The sequence below is a fragment of the Anoplophora glabripennis genome, unplaced genomic scaffold (genome assembly GCF_000390285.2).
Source record: "Anoplophora glabripennis isolate ALB-LARVAE unplaced genomic scaffold, Agla_2.0 scaffold111, whole genome shotgun sequence".
Lineage (NCBI taxonomy): Eukaryota > Metazoa > Arthropoda > Insecta > Coleoptera > Cerambycidae > Anoplophora > Anoplophora glabripennis.
Genome location: NW_019416273.1, coordinates 297,656 through 323,231, shown reverse-complemented (window position 1 = coordinate 323,231; position 25,576 = coordinate 297,656). Strand labels below are relative to the sequence as shown.

Below are 25,576 nucleotides of genomic sequence, written 5' to 3'. Positions count from 1 at the left end.
GCATTAACTCAGATACGATTCCAGGGGTTCTCAATAAGTGTTAACAACGGTGTAAGGAATTTGAAAGCAAACAGAGTAGTACCACAATAAATATATTTGTATATTTACATAAAAAGCTTACGTACCAAAATAAGTGTGTAGTTTAAATAAATACTTAAACCTACATGTATCGCTACATACATACCTATTTAACCTTAAAATCACAATTAATTGACAGACATAACATTTAATACTTGTTCGAAAAGCGGCTTTATAATTTTATTAAAGGCAAAAAGCAGACTGCTATGTTAGTATAAAAAGGGAACGGTTAAAATTTGTTAGTCTTTCGTCATTTGCCGAATCTGAACACTCCGCTCACGCCCTTCTTCATGCTCTTGTTTTCGGGAGCCTAAAAAAAAATAATTCTAATTTATGCAGCATGGTATTGCTTCAAAACCTACGTGTCTTGTGCCAAACAGCATTCTAGCTTTGTCCTCCTCCTGGGGAGCCGAATTTTCGTCCGAGGAACCCGTGTTTCTCTTTATCTGCAGTTTTTGCTTAATGGCCTAAAGGCAATTACATTTATACATTAACAAAACATCTAACTAAGCAAACTAAATATAATCTAGCAGGCATAATAAATTCCACACTTGTGTCTCTATGAATAAGAAACTGTATTAAATAAAAAAGATTATTAAGGATTCACATAGTAGTTCAAATCAACCACTACCCGAACGACTTAATTTTTAAATTAACTAATGCAATATTATAAAATTATACGGAATTTAAAAATTTTTGTTAATATTCAATTAAAAAGTTCACCTGTGATAGGCTTGCCTATGAGAAAATAAAAATTCTTGCAATTTATAAGTTAACAGAAAGAAACAGTCTAATATAAGCTAAGGGACAAAATATTCTCCACATTTGTACCCTGTATCAATAAGAAGCTGTATTAAAAGCAGTAATACCGGAGTAGGGACGTAGTAGTTCAAATGAACCATCACCTGAACTACTTAATTTTTAAATTAACTAATGCGATATACAATTAAAGACGGAATTTAAAAAATTTTGTTAATACTCAAAAAGTTCACCTGTAACAGGCTCACCTGTGAGAAAATAAAAACACTTGCATTTTATAAGTTAACAGAAAGAAACAGTCTAATATAAGCTAAAGGGGCAAAATATTCTCCACATTTGTGCCCTCTATCAATAAGAAGCTGTATTAAAAGCAGTAATTCCGAAGTTTGGATATAGTAGTTCAAATGAACCACCACCAGAACTACTTAATTTTTAAATTAACCAATGCAATATTATACAATTAAAGACGGAATTTAAAAAATTGTGTTTTTCCTCAATTAAAAAGTTCACGACAGGCCCACCTGTGATAAAATAAAAACCCTTGCATTTTATAAATTAACAAAAAGAAACAGTCTTATATAAGCTAAGGGTCAAAATATTCTCCACATTTGCGCCCTCTATCAATAAGAAGCTGTATTAAAAACAATAATTCCAAAGTTTGGATGTAGTAGTTCAAATGAACCACCACCAGAAGTACTTAATTTGTAAATTAACTAATGCAATATTATACAATTAAAGACGGAATTTAAAAAATTGTGTTTATCCTCAATTCAAAAGTTCACATGTGACAGGCCCACCTGTGAGAAAATAAAAACCCTTGCATTTTATAAATTATCAAAAGAAACAGTCTAATACAAGCTAAGGGTCAAAATATGCTCCACATTTGTGCCCTTTATCAATAAGAAGCTGTATTAAAAGCAGTAATTCCGGAGTAGAGATGTAGTAGTTCAAATGAACCACCACCCAAACTACTTAATTTTTAAATTAACTAATGCAATATTATACAATTAAAGATGGAATTTAAAAATTTTTGTTAATACTCAATTAAAAAGTTCACCTGTGACAGGCTCACCTGTGAGAAAATAAAAACAGTTGAATTTTATAAATTATCAGAAAGAAACAGTCTAATATAAGCTAAGGGGCAAAACATTATCCACATTTGTGCCCTCTGTCAATAAGAAGCTGTATTAAAAGCAGTAATTCCGGAGTAGGAATGTAGTAGTTCAAATGAACCACCCCAAACTACTTAATTTTTAAATTAACTAATGCAACATTTTAAAATTGAAGACTGAATTTTAAAAAAACATGTTTTTATTACTACTCAATTAAAAAGTTCATCTGTGACCTGTGAAAAAATAAAAGCAATTGCATTTTATAAGTTAATAGAACGAAATAAGTCCAATATGTATAAGCTAGAAGGCAAAATATATTCCACATTTGTGTCCTCTATCAGTAAGTAAAAGAGTAGTTCAAGTGAACCATCGCTCAAACTATTTATTTTTAAAATTAAATTAACTGAACCAAAAAATATGCTTTTATTAAAACTGAATAAAATATGTGATTTCAAGCTTACCTGTGACAAAATAACTCTTTTACTGTCGTTCCTTATAGCCATAAGAAAGTCGAGCCACGTCCAAGTCATATTATGGTACTCCAACGTCGGAATTATCAACGAGTAGTCACGTAAGTCCTCCAAATTCTTTTCTTTGGTACCTTTGTAGCTCACTTTCACCGGAACCTCGGGTATTTTGATATACACGAAAAGTTTGTTCTTTTCCGCTCTTTCCTATAAAAAAACGTCAAGACAAAATTTCAGTCACATTTATTTAATACCTTCATTTTTTCCACATCGTCAATGTGGACATAAAAGTTCGAATCGCGGTTCCTTCTCGACCTGATTCGCTTTCCTTTTTGTTCCGGTTCTCCGTCCTCGCTAGCCCTGTCGCTGTAATCGCTGTTTTCCGCTTCCCGTTCCGGAAAACAGAACTTCATCATCGTACTGTAAAATTTCTTTGTCAATCCTAAAAAAATATTTTTCTGTAGTATTATTACCGTTTACCATTTTTTTTGTTTATTATATTTCGTTTTGGCTTTTGTGAGAGAACACCAAGGGATAAATGGAATGAAAAAAGGCAAACAAAGTATGTACCAGCGAAATGCTCAAGTCCGAAAAGTGTATCTAAGAAAAACCGCAAGAACGCCAAAAGTTAACAAGCTCTCGTATTGGATCAAGATTGTTGCTGAATTAATACACACAGTATATACATGTTAAAAACTAATCACAGTTAAAATAATCTATTCCTTACCTATGGTTATAGGGACTAGATTGATTTCAAAGTGTTCCTTGACTGAAATGCCACCTACCGGGGGTTTTTCTCTACAGAATATCCTCAACACTTTCTAGAGAAGTAAAATTTGATTAGTTGTCGACTTACGCGTTAATTTTTTCTCACATACCTTATGTTCTATCGGCATATCAAACTGGATTTCAGTGGGGCACAGCACCTCTTTATAAATTTCATTAGACAACAGATTCATCATCCGCAGGTAACCTAATTCTAACAAATGTTCCATCGAATCATCGCTCTTGGAATTTTTGGTATACCTGCAACAAATCAATGTCGAAAAACAAAATAAATAAAAAATATACAGGTTACTTACAAAAAGTTGCTTAATACTAAGTCGGCGATACCGATCTGACCGTCGGCTTCGGTAAGCCTCCACTGTGCGTGCTTGAAACAAATTTCGTTAGCCCTGACTATAGTCAGAGGCTTATCGCTCCGCGTAGTCGCCAAACGAGCATTTGCTAACAGTTGAGTCTCTTTGTAACAGGACAGCATCATGTCCAATTCCTCACTTTGGGCGTTCAACTGATTCTTACAATCATACATCTGAAACAGGCAATTATCCCTTGAATATCAATTTTCGTAATCGAAATCATTTCTCACCAGTCTTTCGAGTCGGTCAGAATCCTGTCTTAATTCAAGATCATCAGGATTTTCTTCCAGAGCCTTATTAACTAGATAAGTCTCTTTCTCGAGCCTCCTCAGCTTACTTTGTGTGCTTCTGACTAGCGTTTGCTGGTTTTGAATAGGTTTTCTTTGGTCTTCCACGCTGTGCAGTTGAAGTTTAAACCTCATGCGTGCGAGTTTCTCAAGCGCTTCCTTTCTGTGGGGCTCCACGTACAGCAGGAGGTTATTCACGATGTCCAATAGCATAGCGTACTGAAATATAAGGTTCGGCAGTTAAATCTTGGATTTTCTTTCGGCGAACCACTTACCTGTAAAGAGTTTGTGCAAACATCTAAATCGTGATGCATAAGCGTAAAAGCGTCCACAGCGGACTGTCGGTTGTCCCACGGACCGACCTCTTCCTGTGGCGGAGGGGGTATTTCGGCAACACCCTCGGGATCCACGCTGATATCGCCGTAATCGGCATAGAAAAATTCGCACCTACATCTCGACACTATCCTTTGCAGCTGCAGAATAATCAAAAGATATTACTAACGTCAGAAACACTTGCAAATTTAAGTGATTTAACTTACTTGTCGTGAACTACTAGGACCAACAGTGTCACTGACCACTGCGCCTACAGACACGCCACTCCCCACCATATTCGGAACCTCGGACGGCTCCGATATTTCAGCAGATTCCTTTTCTTGGATGTTATCAACTGTCAACCACATAATATTCTCTGCAAAGTACAAATATACAAATATTCGTACCCTTATGTTACGTTTAAGTACATTTTCATTTTGAATTTTTTGAAAATTTGTTGCGAAGGGTAAGACGTGCAGGGAATGCATCATTTTGCTGTTCTACATTTTCACCACTTTATAACACACATACCCATTTTTAAAACTTATTGAAATACTAAAATATGAAAATAATAGCACGTCTTTCCCACTTTTATGCTTATGACGAGCACTGACATCAGCTAGAAACAGACAAATGGAGGGATTTCAAGATTTCAGCCGTCGTTTTTGTACACAGGCAAAGATAGAAGTAGGCGTTTGAAACAATAAAACATTTCAAGAATTCGTACGTAGGCTTAACATACCTGAACACTATGCGAAATGATCGGCACATTACAATTTGCACATAGAGAATACACAAAATTATTTTATCAGAGTAAGTAACAGTAAAAATTGTAGTTTTTATGACACTTTAGAGGATTTTTATAAATATTGCTTACCATTTGCAGTGTCGTTTTCTCCCGCGTTCACCGTAGCATAATACTGCATACACTCCAGACTTCCCACCCATGTAGTTTTCGAAACGAGCGTCCTATCCTTCCAAGTGGGCCTATGTATTCGTTGCACTATCTCGGCCTTGGCGGCACTCAATATCACATAACCTTTAGTCTCACAGCCTTTTAGTAATACCTGAGCGTTTACAAGAGCGACTGAAAAAAAGCGGTGCAAATAAAAACAATACTAACTCCAATATTTCAACCTCTACACTTTTATCGTGTTTGTTTGCTTACTTTGCCAATTTTTGTGCTGAACGTCATCTTCCTGACAGGCCTGTAGGCCTTGCAAGTGTTGCTGCCTACATACAGCCGACAAGTCATCGCTGTAAACGACGGAATTGTTGTCCGCCTCCGCTATCAGCTGTTGCAGCATATTCGCGGCGTGTCCCGATTGGAGTTTACTTATCGGGGATGGGGTGTCCTGAACGGTCGAAGAGCTCTGAATTGCCTTAAAGGAGGATAAATATAATTTAGAATATTGGTCGTTAAAGGAGTAGGTGTTCAGAACTGAACATTTATTCTGTCAATTGTCAAATAAGTTAGATTAGGCTGAGAAGCAGATATGACATTTGACAGTTTCACTCGCAACTATCGATTTATACAAAAATTTCTTGAAATTAAGCGACGATTTACAAATAAAATCAGATTTTACCTGTACCGACGCGTTGGGTGGTGTGCTAGATGGATCGGCGTTCCTCCTCTTCAGAGGCGTGGAACTGTTATCTTTTCTAAAACCTTTCAGGGCCTCGGTAGACAGATTCTTCTTCATCCTCTACAAATTCTAGTTTCAATTAAATTTCCCACGTTTAATTAAAATATCGTTACCGTAATCTTCATGAAAGTATCGAAAAGAGCGAAAGCGACATTTCTGTTGCTCTTAGTCCAAGCCCCTCTTAAATCGTACACCACCAGCCTGTGGGTGGGAACCTCCTTGTTCCTTTCGCTCATGTTCTGGTTGTGTACCACCGTTTCCCTGCCGTAAGACACCTTCGCTACCGATAAGCAAAATGATTTTTCCACGGGTTGTCTAGGGGAAGGCACCTCGATTTCAGACTCGTCTTGAAGGGCACTCTTCAGCCATATTTCGAAATCGTTCAATTCCGAATTCATATATACCACTGACCATTCGGCTTTGGGTCGGTGTTTTAGGCCGTCTTCGACGGTGACGAGTGACAGGGTGTGCTCTAAAAATGTGAATCGTTTTCATATAGATTACAAAATAGTTACTTGTTTATTATGTAAGTGCGTTATATTACACATCTCACCTGAACTGGATGACAGTCTGCCCCCAAATAGTTCACACCCCTTTTGCATGGCAAAAGACATCCAGTAGCAAACTTGAAATTTATGTAAGCCCATTAACAAGTGTAACTGGAGAAAAAATACACCACGTTAAATGTTAAATATGTGTACATCAATCTGTTACACCATTACCAGTTATTCATATAATACGAGATATATTTGAGATATTGCAGATATTGTAAAAAGCAAGAAAGATTAACGTAGAGATTAAGAATTAAAAATTAATTCTAATATTCTAATATTCTAATTATCTATTCTATTCTCTCTATTCTAATAATTAAATTAAGAATTAAGAGAATTAAGATGTAACAAATTGGACAAGAAGAAATATGTTATTTGCAGAGGATATTGTAACAAAAGCTGGGATGCTTAGTAATTTATTTGTTAGTTCTCGGAACAAATGGGCCAAAAAAGTAAAATATTTCAGTCAACACTAATTTTATCGAAAAGTTAAGAGTTTTCAAGTAGGTTTAGCGACGCCACAAGGACGTTCTTCGAAGAAGGCCCCACGAAATTTAGCAGTATTTTTAACAAGTTCACTTAGACCGTCGGGGCCATGTGTTGAGCATATGGTATAAAGAGAAAAATCGATATTTCAAATAACGCGCAAAATGCATTCGAAAGAACACATAGGAATTCCAAGATATTTATAAGTTGTTAAAATAATTGGAAAAAAAATCAAATAGGTGGTTTTTAGGCGAATTTTCGAAGCTATAAGAATAGATTAAATGAGATTGACTAATCCGTCCCGTATTGCTACACGGAGTCACTAGAGGAAGGCTAGGGTTATTTGCGAGTTCAGTTAGTCACAGAATTATTTATATAAATGTAAGCGTCCCGATATTCAGGGTTCCCGCCAGTTAGATAAGAACAGAAACTTCTGGACCCAAGAAATTGGCGTGTCGAAGCAAGGTGTCGAATTCAGGAAAGATCTTCGAAAAACAGGCAGTTTTTCCTTGGGTTCCACACTGAGCAGTCTACTTAGTTTTAGAGTCTCGGGTTAATTTAATAATAAATAGAGTCATTCCCAATTTTGCTATGGATCGCACATTCCCTGAATCTCGCTCGTCAATAAATTAATTAATAATGTTTTTCAAGCCCGTTGTGCCGTTATTTTGTTTGTTTGTTTTATTTTATTGTTATTAAAACCCTTCCTGGAAAGTTTTGGTGTTTTCTTGTTCTTCCAACTTTAAGTGTCACCCTATACAACCAACCACTGGATTACCTTGTACATGAGCGACATACGGTGAGTGTCCGATATTCATTCTCTGAACATACAACATTTCTAAGTTCCCACATATTAATTAAAGTGTAATAATAATTATAAACTCCCATTCGAGAATTAAATAGTAAACTCTTTTGAAATCTAAACGCGTTATGATACTGGTCATAACGATAGATAGATAAATAAAGAAATAACCCCTCAGGTTAGGTTAGGTTAGTAACCTAAAAAATGTCTCACTTGAAATGGGGATTTTGTTGAGAAACAGCTAAAAGATGTACACAAATCATCTTTTAAATTCATTGTAATTATTCTGGCATCATCGGATAAAAAAACATTCCTCATCTAAACTTACAAATCTAGGGTTACCAGACGTCCGGATTAATCAGGACATATTCGGGTTTTTACTACGTTCGGGTGGGTCCGGGCGGATTTTTCATAAACATCCGGATTTTAAAGTTTAAAAACTTTATAAACATCAAATAATGCAAAATACAAAATAACAAACTAGTTTAAAAAAAATGTAGTTATTTAACCACTTGAGTGCCAAGCAGCAATTTCGCTTGAAAAGTACCAATGCTCTAGGCCGCGCAGCGTCAGTGTGCCAATCGCTTGCCTAATCTGGCATGCACAGCAGCGGTAGACCTAGGCAGCGGGATTTCGGGGAAAGACATAGCCTGTTTTATCTTATGTGAAAGGAATACTCATGACTACTTATAATTTAAAAAATATGCGCTTTTCAGAGTTTCATGATTTTGTGCATTTGCCAGAAAATTTAACTCTTTCAATTAAATTAAAAATACAAAGCAGCGAAAAGTACCTATAAAGTGATTCAGTTCTTTATGTGTGTAACTTGTTTTACTTTGTAAGTTTTAAGTTTTGTAAGTTTGAACAAAAAATTTATTTTTTTTGCTCTTGGTTTTTAGTAAAATGAAAACGGTATAATGGTAACCATCATCAATCAGGAGATAATGTGAAAATTGTTACTTTTCTAAAAAAAATTATGACGGCCGGATTTTGTCCGTAGTGATTTGGTTTAGTCAGTTTAATTGTAAATAGCAGAAACATTGTTGTCTACTTAATTTAATAATTTTGACAGTATGTATTACAAGATTATCATATTAAAAAACGCGAAATAACCTTGAATTAATGGTCTAGGCTGGGCCAGTACATTTTGATAATGTTGTGTGATAAAGAAAGCAGCGTCTCTTCCATTTGCTTGTCTCTATAACGAAGAAAATAATAATAATGAACCTAAAATTTATGTTTCAAGAGATGAAACTTTGTGCAACTTGTGGCACTCGGCAATTTCATACAATAAGACAGACTCGCCATTTACTTCTTAAAAAATACATACAGGGTGTCCTAAAAAGATCCACCCCCCAAGATTTTTTAGGAGGGAGCCCTATCAAAAAAAAAAAAGAAGAAAGTTGAGGATAAAAGTTGTAGAATATCAATAAACCAATATGCCAGCCGGTAACTTTGAATTTGACCCTGACTTAAGTTTCAAGGTCATACAAAGGTTAACTTGAGAATTTTAAAAGGAACAGCCCATTTTCTATGTCAACAATCGATAGTGTCAAATTTTACTTCCAAAGAAAATATTTTCAGTATGACCTTGCTTAGTCATTTAGAGGTCAAACTTATTTTGCTTTGAATATCTGGAGAAAATGTTTCATGCAAAATTTGAAGGATTTTTATTAATCCAACGTGTTAAATTTCCAAACCGCTCTCAAATTCACACTAATAGTTTCAGTCCAATACATCAATTAAATTCTATTACTGTCCATTAGATTTTGTAAAAAATTAGTTTGACCTTCAATGATCTGCAAGGACATTCTTGGAAAACGCTTTGATATCAGATCCCATCAAAATTTAGCTCTATACCGATTGCTGTCATAAAAAATACTGTATTTCATTTGACCTTAGTTTGACCTTGCAACTTGTGGTAAAGGTCAAATCTAAAGTCACCATATAATTTTTCATTCAAAAGGCTATAAATTTTTGTTGAAACATTTTTCTCCACAATTCGACCTTGTCAAGTTATTCAAAAAAAAATTGTTTGACCTTCATGACTTACTAAAAAAAATTTTGATTGACCTTATATTCCAATGTAAAATTTGGCACTATGTCGATTTCTGGCATAAAAAATATGGTGCTCCATTTAATATCTTCAAATTGACCTTGAAACAAGGTCAAATATTCAAGGTCATCAGCATATTTATTTTCTAAGTAATTAAAAAAAATAATTAGTGGCAATAATATTCGAATAGGCATGTGTTGGCAGCCAGTGTGCCACAAAAATACATACAGTTTTGTATCGAGTGACAAACAATACATAACCATTAAAGCGAAGTTGCTCTTACCTTTTTGTAGTGCCTGCTCAGTTGAATTTTCCTAGGCCTTAAATTGTTGAATATCTTCCCACGTTTCGTAGGCCGAGTCACGCCGGACAAAATAAGTTTCAAACTCTCTATCCACCTAAGCGTGCTTCCGTAAAGCAGCAGTATGGGGCAACTGTTCGGCTCGTTCTGTACAGGCCTTGTCTCCAGAACTATGCTTAAGTTGACGTTTTGGGAACGAAATGCCCTGAACGAATCGTGAACCTAAAATACATCAATTAGTAACCCTCGATTATCGTAAAGTTAAGTCGAATGGTACCTGATTACTCGAGTACTCTGGTACCTTATCGGGAGCACACTGAATAACGTTGTGGTGATCGTTAGGATCGCCCAAACAAACCCACTGAATACCGAGGATCAATTTTAAGTTTGGTAGTTTCAACAGTTGAACATCGTCATATTTCGAAGCAGTCCTCACGAAAATGTTTAAGTCTCCCTTGTACACAAATTTCGCTGGAATAAAAATTATTATTTGAGACGCTTCACATAAAAGTTATCTTCGTTTACCATTGGTCCAGTCCATTATAACCCTTTCCCAGGTTAAAGCCATTTCTTCCGTAGTGTTATAAGGATCTAGCGATGCGTGTAATAGTACCGTCAGTTGCTGAACGACCATAGTGAGCCTACCATGGAGTAGCAGTCTCATTTTGTCCCAGAATGATAAAGGTGGTGACGGGTCACGAGAAGGAGCAGATATTTGGTTAAAACCTGAAATAAACTTTTTTCATATAGACGATACGCAATAATTAATCATCTATTTATTGGTAAAACTTACTTAAATTGCACTGTGCAATGACGGGTTCCCAACAGGGACCAAATGCGTAGCTAAAGGATTCTATCTCGCAGTTGAAGTCATGGTAAAATTTCAACGGCAGCATACCCCGTTCTATAGCAAAGGGCTCAAAAGGTTCGCCTAAATGAACTTCCACCGTTCTGGTCGCTATAAAAATTTAATACAATAATAAATAAAATTATTTAATAATAACAGCAGCAGAAAAAATGAATTCCACTGTAAATGTAAAGAATAACTTTTAGGAGTAGTAAATCATTATTTATATCACATGCGTAGAGCAAAAACCATATTTTAAATAACACCAAGTTGTGTGTCTTCAATATAGCAAAATTAATTAATAAATGCAAAACACACGTGTGCCCAAAATGGAACCTTGTGGTACACATTAATGATATTTAATGCTTCTGAATGAATATTTTTCGGTCTAACAATTAGTTTTCTATTCTCCAGGTAGTTTTCGATTAAACTTACAGCATTTTGAGTCATATTCATATTTTCAAACGGTAAGAGATACGGGGGTGGCTCAAATTAGAGAAAAGTTGTGTTTTTTTATACTTAGCAATATGCCATTTAGAAAGTTTTAAAATTCCGAATTTTAAAATAAATTGCACATGTACATTGCCACTTTTTTCGCTCTATCCAATGGCATCAACATTTTTGCAATCCGACATTTCGTCTTCGAGGGGCCATCATCAGGATCATTTTTTTAAATATGTCGCTGCTATTTTTATGACAAAATCTAGTCATTTTTAATTCTGAATTAGATGACATTACTAGTGTAATCGTTAAAAAAGTTTTTAGCTTGTTTTAGCTATTATATTTAAAATTTTTCCTGCGTACGGCTCTGAACGCTTTAAAAATATCTATTGGATGAAGTCATAACAGTATAAAAGTCAATAGGTACCGCACAAAATATCCAACAATTGGATAAAGCGAAAAAAGTGGCAAAGTAAATGTGCAATTTATTTTGAAATTCGGTTTCGAATAGTCAAAAAAAAAAATAAAACAATTTTGCAAAATTTCAGTTTTTTCCGGATATCTCAGGAACCACCCGGGATTTTAAAACTTTCTAAATGGCATATTGTTAGGTATAAAAAAACACAACTTTTGTCTAATTTGAGCTACCCCGTATCTCTTACCGTTTCCTAGATTCTAATGCTATCTCATCCTTATCTTGGACACACTGTATTTTATTTATAAAGAACTTCATTGCTTTTTAAATTTATCCAGATATTATTTTTATCACATGCCACAATGTGGTTTAAATATGCCTTTTTTCATTAATAACATATTTGTAACGATTCTTATTTGCTTATATGTACATGCTTAAAATTTCAAATAAGCTTAATTTTTTAGATTGATAATTTCTTATGATATCGCAAACTTTATCAAAACATGTAATAAATTTAATTGTAAATTATATAGGCACAATGAATGACTCATTTTTTCATTAAATAAAATAAACCAAATTCTTCTGATGAAAAAATATTTTGTTTTTTTGTACATGACATCCTGTATTGTGAAACAGCATTGAAACATATTGTTTAATCGCTATTTAATTACATCAAACCACCCGCCACATATACATAAATGACAATAATAAACATTAAACATCCCATAATTCCCCAAATGTATACAATTATTCTACACAAAAGGATATCAGATTTTATAGAAATCATATTCCACGTCCATATGTACTAAAGCAAGGACAAATATAACAATAACGGATATTATTACAGAATTAGGCCTAACGCCTTCAAATATAAATAGTTGCGAAGGAATAAGCGAAGACAATTCTCGTATTTTTTCAAGAAAGATGTCAGCGAAGACGAATTGTGTCTTAACACTAGCAATAATTGCAGGAATATCGGTAATCGTCGAGTGTCAACAGAGTCAGAGTGGTTTAAGCAGAAGGGTATGTTACAAAATTAAAAAATAATAATCTTTAAATGTGAATGAATTAATAATACTTGCATTAATTTAATTATAATTTTGATTCTAATACTACTCATGTGGCAATGATTTAACTTTTTTGTGACAGTGATAACAAAGAATTTAACAAAATATAAACGTAAGTACGCATGTTAAATAATATTTGTTACTTTAACTTACATGTATCAATGCACGAAGTGTAATTTTATTTTAATAATTATGGAATTTTGTTTTAGACCTCGCAAAAACATTACTTCCCACAATTACCCCAAATACCACAATTCCCTCAAATACCTCAATTTCCTCAAATACCTCAATTTCAAGTACCGCAGTTCCCTCAAATACCTCAATTTCCTCAAATACCTCAATTTCCTCAAATACCTCAATTTCAAGTACCGCAGTTCCCTCAAATACCTCAATTTCAAGTACCCCAGTTCCCTCAAATACCTCAATTTCAAGTACCCCAGTTCCCTCAATACCCTCAGTTTCCACAGTATCCGCAAGTGCCTCAAATTCCTTCCATCCCCCAATTCCCTCAAATACCGAAACCTAATTTTGGACAAGCATCAGACGCCTCCCTAGATGTCTTCAAGAATACTCTGCAAACGCTCCATTTACCAAAACGTTAACGCTCTAAAGAAACAAAACTACAAATTCCTGTGTTTCCGTAATTACCTACGTACGGTTTTAAATCCTGATTTAATACTATTTAATGAAAGTTTGGGAGTACCATTTTAACAACTTTTGTTTAGATTAGATGTAAGTTGTAGCAATTTTTAATAAAATTTATGTACTTAGATATTTTAAACTAGGGAAGCTAGGATTTAATTTTCTTTGTAGCAAATTGCCATGCAATCCAGGAAAATCATATCATTCATTATTGTAACATTCATAATTTTAAACATGACTCACTTATAAGCGACGTGAAAGAATTAACAGAACTATTTATAATACAAAATGTAATCGATCAATAAAGACTTTGTTCATGACTGGAATACGTTATTATTTAGAATTGACTTTAACCGTTAAGCAATAAGTTATTTTAAGTTCTCTTTGTCAGAGACGCCTTCAATTCTGTTTCCTTTTAGGCTAGATCGTTAACCGATGACTTAATGAGCTCGGCGTTCGACTTCATACTGGACGTCATAGGATTTGCCTCGGAGATATTTGATTTTATATCCCAATTACCTATCATTGGAAGGAAACGCAGGTCTCTGCCAAACGGGGGCCTCCTCATCAAAAATACAAACTACTAATATCGTAGATAAATAATACTGTGGCCTCATGATTATGTAACAAATAAATACTGTTTGAATTTATTCTACAGATTTTTTTCGTATGCATCTTAACCGTAACAAAGTATTTTTTGTCTTAAGTGTAACTTTTTAAACAATAAAACTAAATTATTCTGTTAGATCAAAGATTGGAACAGGCAATGAAGAAATTTTAAATTTAAATTTAAAGATCAATGTCAAATTTGTTATCAAATATTGTGATGAAAAGATGTCACTAGCTAAGTTAGATGACCAGATACAATTTCATTTCTGGATATATCGCTGTCAGAAATCGTAGTATAAGAGCAACATTAATTTCAGACACTGCGATCAGCATTTTCAACCATTTCTAGCAAGGTTTATTACCACATCATGGAATACTAAACTATACTTAGAGGGCCACCATTGTCTCAGGAGCTGTTCTGTCTATAGCGGCTTTAGAATCAACAATAAGAAACGAAATGGACATCGGGGCAGTCCTAGGGGTTTTGATAGCGGGTTCACCACCATAGAGCCTAGCCCGAGAACAAGGGCAAACCATCGTAATTAATAAAAATATATTTCCTTTTGCCGTTTAAAATATTAAATAGAACATCCAGAATACCGTTTAAAGAAAAAAAATATCTCAGCTCCTATTAATCGGATCGAGACGCTTTTTTTTCTTAATTCATGTTTTTTTAAGTACTACTTGATGCAATTGGTTTGTACCCTAGTTACGTTTTTTTTTTGGTTTTTTGTTAATAACTTTTTTATTTTACAACTTAAAAATCTGAAATTTGCACAGACGAGAGATAATGTTCGAACCTTTTCTACAAAATTTCGATATCTTGACTTGGGCAGAAAATATATGCGCTTGCGTTTTCGACTTTTTAATTTTGAAATAGGCCGCCATTTTGAAATTTGGGCTCCGAATTGTGGGTATTTGTTGAGCACCCCAATGGTTATATCCAATTTCAGTCCAATTTCTTCTTTTTATTTAATTCTGAAAATTTTGCACATTTTTTTTCACTGCTAACTTTGCAATGTAAAAAATTTTTTGTGAGCTTTCGCAAAAGCCTATCTTTGTAGCAAATTTTCTCAGGAAGAAAATCGATAAATATACCTCGTGTCAATTAGAGCCTTATTTTCAGAGATATAAGCGAAAAACTGAAAAAAGACCAATAATTTTTTTTTTATTTTGTTATAAACAATATGACGCTCGACCTCTACAAATACACTAGTTTAGGCTTTTATTCCGTGTATTTTTTACTTAATTTTAAGCCCATAAAATTCGAGTTAGGCCTGTTTTTTGAAAAAAACCTAATTCGCCCGGATTATATGCGCATAGAAATAAAAGAATTTTAATTCAAACTAAAAAACTCACCCCTTTTCGGAGCCACCTGCTCGGCCCCCACCAGCTGTCCGCAGATATAACACTGCCTGACGTACATCAGAGGCTGCGGGAAGTCCCTAAGTTGGAACTTCCATTCCGCACATCTCAACGACACCACCCGACACCAAAGCGTGGAGAACTCCATGACCTCTTCCGGCCAAGGACTGTCGGCGTCGATTTCTCGCATGATTTTGATGACTTTTTCCGCTCCATGGATAGTCGTGTCGGCCAAAATCTATAAGAAAAAACGGTACAACAGTTTAATATCAGCATAATTTAAATGAGAAAATATTCTTCGAGGTCAATAATATTACGTACCAATATCTCGACGTTTGTCATGTTCCAAGCAAATAAGCGCGTTCTTGGTGGGGCTGCTTTGTACATGAGTTTAGATCTTTGAATGTAAATCTCAGCGTTTTTCTTTTTCAACGTTGCGTAGAGCTCCTCGACTTTTCCGGCTGGCATATGAAGGTGCGTTTTAAGTAAATCTGCAATCTGAAATGCAAAAAGAAAATGGAATTAATCAATTAATAAATACAATGAAAAAAATTGAGGTGTTTGACACAATGAGGCATGTATTTGTAACGATCCTTGGGCACTTGCAATAAGTTCATCCTATCAAGTAAATCAGTAGACTATAAACTGTTCACAGCAAACAACTAAACTATAACTAAATTTGCTTTATAGGATGATTATATTTTTGATGAATAATGGCTTAAATTAAACTGATAGTACTGCAAGGAAACAACTACTCTGCAGACTAATACTCTAGCCAGCATTGAATTATACTAACAATATCTGATTTTGCCTGAGGTGGTACAATTGTATCAGATTTGGTACATTTGATTAAAAAGCATACTACATCGCCATTCTTGGTACAAATTGCAACAAAGTAAAAATCTATAATTCAACGAGTTTTGGCTAAAAGAGAAAAAAATAAACTACTTGGGAAATCATCTAATTTAAATAAAATAAGACCAAATTAGGTTTTGGGGTTTTAAGAAGAGCAATTTTGGATTAAGACTTAGCCACCTCAAAAACGATTGAACTTTCGCTTCTTTAGGATATATGACTGTCGAATTCGGTCAAAGAACTGAGTTCGACGGTCAGATACAGATGACAGATGGGCTAATGTCAAGAATTGTATATGTCATGCTTTCACAGTATCTACAGATCAGTAGGTACAAAGTACTGCTCTGTAACAGTAGGCACCGAGTAGCAATGACATTTAAGATATGACATATACTTTGTAGGTTATATCTCACCCACAAACATCTAAGATGTAACTAATTTCAATATTTTACAGATATTTTGATGAAGGAAGGTTTAAATTGTTCATAAAAGAGTGTCCTCTAAAATTTATAAAGTTTGATCAAAAACAGTGTTGGATTAGGGCTAAGTTTCCAAAATTGAGTTGGAAATTTCAAGAATTCTGGCCATTGCAAAATCTGTTGAATCCTTGTCATGTGGGATTCAATTTTTCACGACACCTCAATTTATAAACTGCAATATACAGGGTGATTGATTAACAATGGGAAAATCGAAAGCTGAAGATTCTACACGTGAAATGGTAACCATTGGCGCAAACATGCCTTATCCGAAAGTTGATAGTTTCAGAAATACAGGGTGTTGAAAGTTAAAACTTTAAATGGTTTTTTGCGATTATCCTGAAAATATGTAGGTTAGGAACTTGAAAATTTGTGAAACTATATTATTTCAGGCGACGAATAAGATGCATGTTGCAACTAAGTGTTTCTTCATGTTATTACAACAATTAACAATAAAACAAATGAAATATGTAATAATGATTTAATTTAAAGTAATTGTTTGAAGAATCCACCGTTGACACTGATTCACTTTACACGTTTTCTGAGAGATCTTCGAGTTTGAAACAACATATTGGGATTACGTCTGACTTCAGTGGTAGCGATTTGTATTCTTTTCTTTTTTAAATAGAAAAATCCAAAGGATTGAAGTCCGGACTTCTGCGTGGACAAGCAAAAATGCTTACATGGCCAATCCAGCGATTTGGAAAAACTGCATCTAAATATGCACACACTGACCAAGAAAAATGCGGTGGGGCTCCATCGTCCACGAACCACATCTCTTCTTAAATAAAGTAGAACTTCTTCAAGCCCTAGAAGCATTTTTGCTTGACCACCCAGAAGTCCGGACTTCAATCCCCTTGATTTTTCTATTTGGTCTTGAATGAAAGATATAGTTTACAAATAATCTATTGGTTCGCATAAAGAGTTGTGGCAAATAATACAAATCGCTGCCAACGAAGTCAGACGCAATTCCAATATGTTGTTTCAAACCCAAAGATCTCTCAGAAAACGTTATGTAAAGTGTATCAGTGTTAGAGGTGGATTCTTCGAACAATTACCTTAAATCATTATTACATATTTCATTTGTTTTATTGTTAATTGTTGTAATAACATGAAGAAACACTTAATTTGTTTCGCTTTTAATTTCTCGCATTATCAAAACATACTTTTCGTTAAATCGTTTTTTTCTCGAAAACGGATACCATAATGAAACTAATGAAACAAGAGTACATATTTAATGGAAAAATGATTGCTCTTTCAGGTTTTGAATCAAGTTTCATATTAGACATGCAGGGTAAAAAGTTATTAACTAAATTTTCGGTAAAATTTGTCGTAAGTGGCACCCTCTATGAGCAAGGCTGAAATTGCACCACGCATCTTATTTGTTGCTTAAAAAATATAGTTTCACAAATTTTCAAGTTCCTAACCTACATATTTTCAGAATAGAAAAAAACAATTTAAAATTTTAACTTCCAACACCCTGTACTTCCGAAACTATCAACTTTCGATTTTCCCACTGTTAATGAATCACCCTATATAATAAAAACTACCAAATTTAATCGGAGAAGCAAGTTTAAGAGTTATTTTTGAAGCTTCTTTAAACTCAATTTCAAGGTTATAAAGTTATTTATGAGGTGTTACATTTCAATTTCTAGTATCAAACAATTTTCAGGATATATCCAGAAAATATAAACGGTAAAATGATAGTATTCCTACCTTATCTCGAAGCATTTTCTGCCTTTTCAAACTCTCATTGTACTCATCCTCCAGAAGTTCAAAGTTGTCCCTTAACTTAACCTCGAAGGGATCATCGCTCAATTCAAATAGAAACTCTTTTATCTGAAACAATTATCATCGACAAAGAAATTTTTTTAAATACCGTTTGCAAATACTCACATTTATCAGCAAGTCACTGGGTAGCGGGCTCCCCTGCGACTTATCCTTCTTCAAATTGTGAACGATCTTCAACCACTTGAAAATCGAAACGAACTGATTCTGCACGGCCTCGGCAAAGTTATGTTCGTGCGGAAACACGGCCTTGAACAAGTCGATCGAAATTCCCCAAGTCTTATTGAAAGGTATTGAAAACGTCCCCACGTCCGTTCTTTCCGCTAGTACGACAGGGTGGTTCAGGATCCTGTGAAAATCGATGCCTTGGAATGTAAAGACCTCCGCGTTGTCTAACACGATTGTTAGAGAAGTGTTAAGGAATATGTCCGGAGCTTGGGCGAGATCTTGCAACTTTTTGGTGAAGGTCAGTTCATCTAAAAATCGGAATTTGCTGTCATTATCGAAGATAAAACGAAGAAATAGTTACCCAATGCTATTTTGGCGCTATGCTCGGGACTAATCTCGATATGAAATTCAAATTTACCCAAAACATTCAAGTTGGTAACGTATCTAGTTTTCACCTTCTCGACGTCTATGATCCCCAGTTCATCCTTGACGCCTGTTAAAAACTCTTTCATGTCTCTAAATAGAAGCAAAAACTTCATGTGGAAGTTTGTCGACCAAAAAATCGTGACTATATCGAGTAAAGTTACAGTCGTTTCTCTGATTTGACTCTCGTTTTTGTTAATTATCTCCAAATGAACAGTTTTCACGAAGACCTTATAATTGGAAATATCTTCCGTTCGAATACAGGTGTAATAATCACCGGTGTTATTCAGACTGAACATTTTAAATTCCTCAAATTTAACATTAGTCGCAGCGGGACTTTTATCCAAGTTTATTGTATTTAAACGAGACACGAAATATTCTACAAAAATAAACGAATTTAGAACATCGTTAAAAAAATAACAAAAATATGGGATCCTTACCACTGTTTTGAGACTGCAAGAAAAAATTAAAATGTGTTACGACCAGATTAAAAGTTAGTTTTGGATAATCGGACTGTTTCTTTGCAACACTTGGAGTTTTTACACTGACTGTGCCGTATTGCTTGAAACACCTACAAAAAAATCAGTTTACAACCACATTTCTCCAAGAAAAAAAAACATACTTCAAAGCCAGTAACACATAATCGGCTAACTCCAATGACCATTCCAACTGGACGGTATCAAGAAGTGACCCTAGCTTGATCTCCCCATTTTGGGCGGTGCAAAATTTCACCAAACCCATACCTAAATATAAGGGGGTTCCCCAGATGTGCATGACTTTGGACACGTTGGTGTCCTGACTCCATTCCTTGAAGGACCACCAGAGGGACTCCACTAGAAAGTCCATGGTCCAGTGACGATCTCTGAGGAGCAGGTTCGCTAAATAAGATTTATAAGTCGAACCTAAAAAAAGAATTGATTGAAACATGCACTGGTCCTTTAAAAATTGGTTGAGAGAGGGAAAATATAGAAATGTTGGATGCCTAGATATCAAGATACGTTTAGTTTAAGGCACCATTGTGCCGTTAAAGATAAACAGTTCATTGAACAATGGTCACGTTTCACTACTTCTCTAAATTATAAGGTTTTTCAGGTTAAATTTTTTTAATTATTGACTTCCTGTTTTATATTTTATGAGTTACAGGTATTATTATTTATTTAGTCGGTCGAGCGTGCGGTTGCAAGCATTTCTCGACCAGACTACCTATTCTGGTCCAGGTTCGATCCCTGTCTGCGTTTTTTCAAGTGCAGCCCCCTTTCGCACAGCCTTTGGCTTTAGATTTGGGGGTTGTCTCATTTCTGCGACGTTTTTTTTTTAATGTGAGAAATAGTAATGTGTTAGTTCTACTATAAGCAAAAAAAAAAAATTTAGAGTGTTCTCAATTTATTTTAACTTTTACACTTAATGCAAACTGAATATTTGTTTGTCCTGTACCATCAATTCAAATAATAAAAACAATAACCTCAGAAACCATTTGGTACAAACGTGAAAAAAAATTAAGTTGTTAAATTCCGATAAAATATCTATGTACTTTATATTTCAAAGTTACTGCATTTGAGCGACCGCTTGGAGCACTGCTAATGTTCTAAGATCTACAAAGCCTTCATAGTCAAGTCATTGAAGGTAAAATACTGCCTTATTGTATAATTTTCCCAAACAGCACCGATTTGCACAAAAATTTGGATTTAGGTTCTACTCACCCTTTACTTCAAAGTTGACCCAGTGCTGGGGGTTACTTTTTATTTTTTAGGGGTGAAAACTACCCCTATTCAAAAATAATTATAGAATTGTATATTCAAAAATATACTGGGTTGAAATCATCTTTAAATAATACCCTTAAGAGTAATCATTAATGTTGAAAAATGTTATTCAGCAACTTGGAATAATTTAATCATATTACTGTTTTAATTTTTTATTATTTATTTATAAGTTTCAACCTTTATAAAAACCACCCCTTGCAAAAAAAATCGAACAATAATTATAGTTAAAAATTTTTTTTAGTTTAAAATATAATACAATCTTTTTAGTATTTGAAATGTAATGTATTTATTTTACCAAACCTTAAAAAAAACCCTACTGATTTTATTTTCATATGGAATTTTTTTAATTTTTTTATTTTTATAACAAAAAATTTTTTTGTTGCAAATAACAATACAAACAAATAAATAATCAAAAATGTAAATACGTCTGTGCCTAAAATATAGTTATAATGTGTATTCATCAATGCTTCAATATCTTACTTAATTTTTATCCTACAGTAAAAAAAAAAACAAAACCTACAATTTTGTACTCTACAAAATTTTGCGTATCATTAATAGTATTTGAGTTATTTTGAAGAAAAGACAATTTTTTCCAAAAATACAAAAAATCTCTTTTCACTTCAAGCTCAACTTTTTTCAAAACTAAGCACTTTAAACCGGTCAAACTTCCAGGGCATATTACAAGTACATAAATGAAGTAAATTCAAAAGTGGTAACAATTATTTTCAATTGGGGTGATTTTCACGTTCTTTGTCACTGAAAACAATACGGACCAACTTTATTTTCGTCATAACTCGCTTAGGTTTGATGCTAGGGACTTTCATAAAAAATAAATATAAAGGTTTTTTCAAGCACTTTAAAAAAGGTTATACGAGTATTCCTTGAAAAATGCATTGGTCTTTGGTAATTTCACGTTTAAACTTTCAATTTTGGCGTTCAACAAGCTATTACTCCGCTTGTATTGGGTCTACAGACACCATAAATACACCATTCTTTTTGTTATTTTTTTATAAGCTACATTTTTTATAAGAATGATTTTTTTTGATAAAATACTTACTTTTTGAGTTATTCGCGAAAAACTGTCTGAAAAAGTGTTTTTTGGTTAAAATTTACAATTTCACTCACGGATAAGTCCAAAAAAGACTTTCAGAGAAAACTTTATAGAACAAAAGTTGTTTAGAATTAGTCAATATATCCATTCCCGGAGTTATTTCCAATGAAACATTTTTCACCCCCGAGAAGAGGTGGCATCCACCCCCAGGATAAAAGCAATTCCCGGTACAAGGTCAACTTTAAAGTAGAGGGTAAATAGAACCTAAATCCCAATTTTTTTTGAAAATTGGTGTTGTTTGGCAAAATTATATGGGAAAATGGTCAGTGACTGGACTATCATAAATGTTTAAGGGGTTATATCACTTTGAAATATGTTTTTTCAATTTTTTTTTTATTGACTTAAAGCACAGAATATATTGCTACGCTATAGCTATAGCGTAGCTATATATTCTGTGCTTAAAGTATGCTAAAACATTTCCAGATTCATAATGAATTTTTTTTTCTTTTATCGCCAATATAGCATTTTTGAATTTGGTGCACATAAAAACGCCTATAACTTACCAATCATCGAGAAAATACTTCAAAGGTGAACCATAAATGTCATGACAAGTAAAAAAAACGTTACTACATACGACTGGAAAATCCACATGGTCATATTATTATGATTTCCAAAAGTGACAACGTTCTCAAACTTCAAACACGTTTTTCCCGAAACTGTGTTTTTGAAATCGGCGAGCAGCAGAACTCAAAGAGTTTTCATCTGATCAACTTGAAAATTGAACTGTAACTTCATCATGTGACGTACACACGATTTTTACAATTGGTCAACAGGATTTTTTTTATAATCAAAGTCGATTTTTCTGTCAAAACTTTGAATTTTTTGTTGTCTCGCCAGTTTGCGAAAAAAATTCCTAAAATTATTATCGCATGTACTTCACTAGCTAAACCAGGGGTCGGCAAGTAATTTTAGGTGGGGTCTGCCAGTTGCCGACCACTGAGCTAAACTCATCTACTTTATGAAAAAAAAATTGTATGCCTCCAAATGGTGATGCAGGGGTCTTCTACTGCTCGCTGTGGAGGACATTTGAAAAATTTAGTTTTGTGCGCTCCTACAGCCATTTTGCAACAAATTTTTTCTTATTCTTGAACAGTTGCTTAATTCAGTGGCGTATTGGTTGTTCATGATTATTAGATAATACTCAAAAAAAATTCTTGAAAAAAAGCCTTTTTTTTTTAGGGCTGTAAAGTGATATAACCCCTTAAAAGCAACGTAACTGCCAAGCTTAAGCAACTCAACATTGCACGACTAGTACTGGTAACGAAAAATCCCTAAATCTTGGCGTCACCAATATTAATGAATCGTTTACAATGAACAATAGCAAACCCTTATGCCTACGTTCCAATTAATGCGATCACCGATTGGTTGAATAAAATCTCGTGAAAACCACACCACACCAATCACAGCCGGTGAAACAAAATACTGCATTTCAATGTAATTTTGATCTTGTTTTAATAATTTTTGATTTCACCGAAATTTAATTGCAAACATGAAGGAAATAAAATCACCGTTTCAAACAGAATTACTGGTCACTTGACTTGTAATCACTTATGAAAGCTCTGTATATTTATAATTAACAACTTACCCCGTTTATCCTGCGACTGATCCAGCATCAACCTGATCCTATTGAAACCTACAGAAGAATTATGTTCCTTTAACTTAACAATGGCCAAGACATGACACAGTTCGGCACAAAAATTTATGGACAACTTCTCGAGGATTTTTTCAAACGTAGAACCCTTTTCCCTACTCGCTAAATATCCACTCGATGTAAAACTGTCTTTAGACACATTTGCCAATTTTAAAGGCGCAACTTTTTGTTTATTATGGGGGAAGTTCGTCCAAACCCACTTGTGGATCGTGTTGTGGTCGTACATGATAAGCAATGAGTTCTGCTGGAGGTATATGTTCACTATATAGTTTTTCAACTAAAAAATGTATCAAAATTTTGAAAGCGTCACTGAAAATTGTATCTACGTGTATTACCTTAGCATCCACATTGATGTGTTTCAGCTCTACCAGCTTCTCCCTGCTATTCTCCAACAGCAGATCCGACAAATAAAAATTGAAAAGGACAGAATTGCCGCTCAAACCATTTTTATCCTCTGGTTGCACAGATCTGTAATTTAGAGCTAGAGATTTTAAAGACGAGTTGTACTCTATTTGTCGATTCTCCTTCACACCCTTGAGAGTAGTATCGTCAATCTGCAGAGAACAATTCTACAAAACAAAAATAAAAAGATCTAGGAAGCTCAAATTAAAAGTGTTACACGTACCTTCGGAATAATAGGGAGTATTCTTTGGAAAATGTCGTCATCGCTGTAATACGAGTATATTTTAGCTTCATTCGATAATTCCTTGTTCTTAGTGCCTTGGGCCAAGCTATAAAATTCTCCCTTGATAACTGAATTTGTGTGGGACATCTTTACGTCAAGTTTCTAGAATAAAAACAATTATGTTAGTAAAAATATTGTTTTTTCATAATTTCCAATACATCTAACCTCAACAGACAAGGGCCCTTGTGCCACCAAAATAGTTTCCATTGATATGCCGAAGCAAAATTCTGCGAGTCTAGTCTCCTTTTCCTGTTTCTCAGCGTGTTTCAAAACTTTGGTCTCCGCATCCATAAGATTTAAAGTAACCAATAACGACTTAGCATTTTTTAAGATACTGCCATCTAGGTGAAGTTGTGAGGCTCTAGCATGAATTAGGCAACCGGGTGTTTCAGATCTCAACAACATAGCTGATATGTTGTAAACGTGTACTGCCATAAACTAGATAAATAAGTGGTAATTAATCTTATAAACATCGTAAATAATCCCACGTAATCTAATGACTTAACATTACTTACTTGTGCGAAACCAGTAATAAAATGTGGTACTTTCTTATCTCTGAAATCGATCAGACCCTTTGGCTCACCAGGCTTTTTCACAAATTCGTCTCCATTTTTTGCACTTAAATCTTTGTTGATCCTGACATCTTTAACTACTAACGTAACTAATTTGGTTAACTCCGAATTCAAAAAGCTACTTTTGACCCCTACTTCATCTATTTGCTAAAAAATATAAGGTAGTTAGACAAAAACATTAATTTTATTCGGTTCATTACAATGTTAAATCCATTTTTTGATAACTGGATATCACAGAGTTTTAGGTATGGTAGTCCTATCCTGCCAATTCTTAGGGAGACCTTATATTTTCTTTCGAAATGCCAGGAAATGATCCTTGGAAGTATCCTAAAAGTAAGGTTATACAATAAAAGTAATTATTTAAACCATTATTTAGAAACTTACCATGACACAATAAAAAATAACGTACAAATAATTATAAATAAAACCAAAAACCATCCCATATCGTTTTATTTTCTCATAATAATTTCACCATAATTTCTGGAGAACACTTGACAGTTCAGATGACACTTATTTTCAAAATAAATAAATCAGTGTTCAGTGTTGCCAATTGCCAATTTAATTCAATCGAGGCCAAGGTTATTTCCGAATAAGGTCGATTCGTTTTATTAAAGTTACTTACTTGAGGTGGTCTTCTATGACCCTGAATTTTCTTATTAGCTTCTGTAGAATGTTTTTAATTGCTTACCGCCTTGTCAAAATAAT

At 34.2% G+C, this 25,576-nt stretch overlaps 1 protein-coding gene across 1 annotated transcript; it reads right to left on the bottom strand.

The window, feature by feature from the left end:
• Positions 1 to 79: 79 nt before the first annotated feature.
• Positions 80 to 25,408, bottom strand: LOC108903941 (protein KIAA0100). The gene is made up of 33 exons (XM_018706294.1): positions 25,256 to 25,408; positions 25,072 to 25,198; positions 24,815 to 25,018; positions 24,465 to 24,737; positions 24,240 to 24,401; positions 23,950 to 24,183; positions 23,549 to 23,891; positions 19,715 to 19,994; positions 19,533 to 19,663; positions 19,031 to 19,471; positions 18,610 to 18,977; positions 18,430 to 18,552; positions 15,704 to 15,880; positions 15,377 to 15,620; positions 10,790 to 10,954; positions 10,522 to 10,722; positions 10,274 to 10,467; positions 9,979 to 10,218; positions 6,354 to 6,459; positions 5,914 to 6,272; positions 5,741 to 5,860; positions 5,323 to 5,536; positions 5,032 to 5,241; positions 4,382 to 4,530; positions 4,118 to 4,315; positions 3,786 to 4,061; positions 3,499 to 3,728; positions 3,295 to 3,442; positions 3,144 to 3,237; positions 2,671 to 2,858; positions 2,411 to 2,623; positions 441 to 545; positions 80 to 388 (listed from the first exon to the last, which is right to left on the bottom strand). The coding sequence occupies exons 1-33, from the start codon at positions 25,312 to 25,314 to the stop codon at positions 329 to 331; spliced, it is 6,636 nt and encodes a 2,211-aa protein (XP_018561810.1). The 5' UTR covers positions 25,315 to 25,408; the 3' UTR covers positions 80 to 328.
• Between the last annotated feature and the right edge of the window lie 168 nt (positions 25,409 to 25,576).

What these genes read in the sequence shown, in the direction of transcription:
- LOC108903941 (XM_018706294.1), bottom strand. Translation starts at nt 25,314, where the DNA reads ATGGGATGGTTTTTGGTTTTATTTATAATTATTTGTACGTTATTTTTT. An exon ending in GCAGGTGGCTCCGAAAAGGG is followed by an intron (nt 10,955 to 15,376) that starts GTGAGTTTTTTA and finishes AAATTTTTATAG; the next exon opens with CGACCAGAACGGTGGAAGTT. An exon ending in TGAGCAGGCACTACAAAAAG is followed by an intron (nt 6,460 to 9,978) that starts GTAAGAGCAACT and finishes TTTTTTCTCCAG; the next exon opens with TTACACTTGTTAATGGGCTT.